The 2,899-nt window shown below is 45.0% G+C and overlaps 1 protein-coding gene across 1 annotated transcript; it reads left to right on the top strand.

Moving 5' to 3' along the window:
* The first annotated feature begins 329 nt into the window (after window positions 1-329).
* LOC138907146 (uncharacterized) lies at window positions 330-2,899 on the top strand. The gene is made up of 2 exons (XM_070197422.1): window positions 330-595; window positions 1,120-2,899. The coding sequence occupies exon 2, from the start codon at window positions 1,414-1,416 to the stop codon at window positions 2,698-2,700; it is 1,287 nt and encodes a 428-aa protein (XP_070053523.1). The 5' UTR covers window positions 330-595; window positions 1,120-1,413; the 3' UTR covers window positions 2,701-2,899.

The following is a 2,899-nucleotide window of genomic DNA, read 5'->3' as shown; positions in this document are numbered from 1 at the left end:
ATCTCGATGGTCGGGTCCGTTTGAAGTGGTTAGTGTGAAACCTCATGGTGCGATAGAATTGTGTGAAAAGGGGTCCAATACGACATTCTTGGTAAATGGCCAAAGAGTAAAACACTATTGGGGTGGTGACATTGCACGTCACAAGACCACAATGGACTTAGTGGAGGCATGAAGAACATGTTGCGTCGTGCCGCGACGTTAAATCAGGCGCTTCTTGGGAGGCCACCCAAGTTAGTTAGTTTTTTTTTGTCTCCCTTCTTTTCGTAGGACATAGATTTTATTCAAGAAAACGAGGCGGATGCGTCGCGTCCCCCTCAGCAAAAAAAAAATTGACGGGCCAATTGCTCAAGGCAGTGAAGTCTGCCTATCGCGCCCGTATCGCGTCCGAAAATTTTTGAAGGAAGACAAGGGGATGCGTCGCGTCAAAGCTCGCACGCACAGGTAAGTAATATATATTTTAACACATCTTAAGATAACCTATTCGAACAAAAACGTTTCTTGCGACGCATCCACTCGTCTCGTTTTGGCGACGCCTACGAACGCAGAACAGAATTCTCTCATCGAAATTGTATCGCAATAAGATCAAACGCGACAGGTACGCATCATCCTCTTCGTTCTTCCGTTGGCTTCTCTCCAAATTCGTCTCTCCTCCCTCCTTCAATGGTAGCAACAAGTAGGTTTTGCAATTTCAAGATTTTTAGGGCTGTCGTTCTTGGTAGTTGTAATGGTTGAGAGATGATAAACTATAATTCCCTTCATCTCGTCCAACTTTGGGAGGGTAGTTGCACTGCTCAACTGATAGAATGAACTAGGCACACTTGTTGCATACCACATGTTCGACGAATTGTCCCTGAGAAAAATTTAGGCGTCGGTGAAGTCTGAGTAACCGAGCAACATTGGTGTATGCTTGAGAATAAGTGTGGGGTCGAGTGAGGGGCTATGTGAAATTGAGTTTTTGAAGAAAGTTATCACATACTTGCTGAAAGTCATGAGCTACAATTCCATGAAGAGTGAATGGCATGACTTTACAAATAAATTGAAGTCTGCAAGCTGTCGCAATTGCTTTCAGGCTGAACTTCGCTGTTTCATCTGCTAATTGTTGAATTCTTTGCATTGCAGGTACTTAGATTCGTAAAATGACAGCAGCGAGTAAACCATCCAAGCAACAAGACAAAGATGGTAACAAACAACCGCCCAAAAAGCCTACCGGAAGGGCAGCGGGCGGTCCAAATCCACAGAAAAAGAGGAAGCGGACGGAGAAGGAAATGGAACTGCTGCCTAGGCAGTTAAGTGAATGATTCAGAGCAAGAGGAGGAGGAAACATTGGTCCGGAGGACAGTGAAGAAGGGTATTACACCAAGCAAAGGAATAGAGATACGAGAGCCTGTGACATACCAAAGAAAAGCTTCGAGAATGAGTGCTCCAACTGATAAAGGGAAGGAGAAGATTACTACAGAATCTGAATCCGATTCCGATTCGGACAATGACCACCTACAGATCAACATGAGTGATGAAGACGAAGGTGAACCCATAGACCGAGTTGATTGGGAGAAATACTTTGTTAATGAGAAGGCATTCCGAGCCTATAAGAAGATATTGGTTTCAAAGAAGTACATTCCGGAAAAGCCGATAAACATCGGACCACTTAAGACAAAGTACTCAGAGTTTCTCCAGTCAATTCGAGAGGTGCAAAAATGGGGACCCATTCTGAAAGGTCATGGCAAAGCCAACCTCACCATTGTTAGAGAGCTCTACGCCAATTGGCGTCACGCACGGGGAAACATTGTGCGAGTAAGAGGGATAGATATTAATGTGTCAGCTGAAGCTCTGAATAACTTCTTAAGGGTGCCACACACACTCACTGACAGGTTTGACGCCATATGCAAAACACCAGATTATGCACACATTAAGTCTGTCCTATGCCCTACCAGGAAGGATGCAGAATGGAAGCATGGGAGTATGGAGTACCACTCTATAGCAAAGGAATTCATGAGTGCGTTAGCACGTGTGGCTCTAAATTTCATTTGTAACCGACTGCTGCCATGCCAACATAAAACTGATGTCCCTCGTTACCGCGCACTCGTATTATATGCTTTATTAGAGGGGATACCACTCAACTTCGGAGCCATCATGCATGATCAAATGCAGCGAACCAGGATGAATTACAAGTGGAGGCTGTTCTTTGCTAATACCCTAACGGCTTTTTTAACAGAGAGGGGAGTACTATGGGACAAGGAGAATGATGACATTGAGGCTAAAGCTCCAGGACCATATGATGTCACTCATGTTCTAGAGCCGAACAAGGGAAGGTCTTCTAAGCTCACCGTCCAACAATTATTTGAGCATATGCAAGCAGATATGCAAGAGAACAGGGCTGAGCTGATAGCGACTCGTGTCGAGTTGAGTGCCACCAGGGATGAGTTGAGACAGACTCGTGCGGATCTAAGCCGAGTTCAGACCGAGCAGGCCACGATGATGAAGGAGATATCATTACTCCTCAGAGCTCTGGTTCAATGTGCAGGTACAGACATCTCCCAGCTGATTGCATCATCCACTGCCGGACCATCCACTCCTGTTCCTCCCATAGTCACCGAGGCTCCACTCAACAGGCCTATTGAGGTCGCTGTAACACCTGATACAGAATCAGCACCAGTTGTTGATGATAGGAATGCTATGGATGCAGATGCTCCTCCACCTTGACTTCAGGGAGTCCTTCTCACCCTACTTTACCTTGTTTGTGTGCGTTGGGGACAACGCACAATCCTAAGTGTGGGGTGGGGGTGATTTATGTTTGATGTATGGATGAATGTACTAATATATTCACTGGATTAATGGCATAAAATAGCAGTAAATTCATCTATATGGAGTAACTATCAGTTTATCTATTAGTTTATTTATA

Source organism: Nicotiana tomentosiformis, chromosome 3, assembly GCF_000390325.3.
Source record: "Nicotiana tomentosiformis chromosome 3, ASM39032v3, whole genome shotgun sequence".
Lineage (NCBI taxonomy): Eukaryota > Viridiplantae > Streptophyta > Magnoliopsida > Solanales > Solanaceae > Nicotiana > Nicotiana tomentosiformis.
This window is presented reverse-complemented; position numbering and strand designations above follow the sequence as displayed.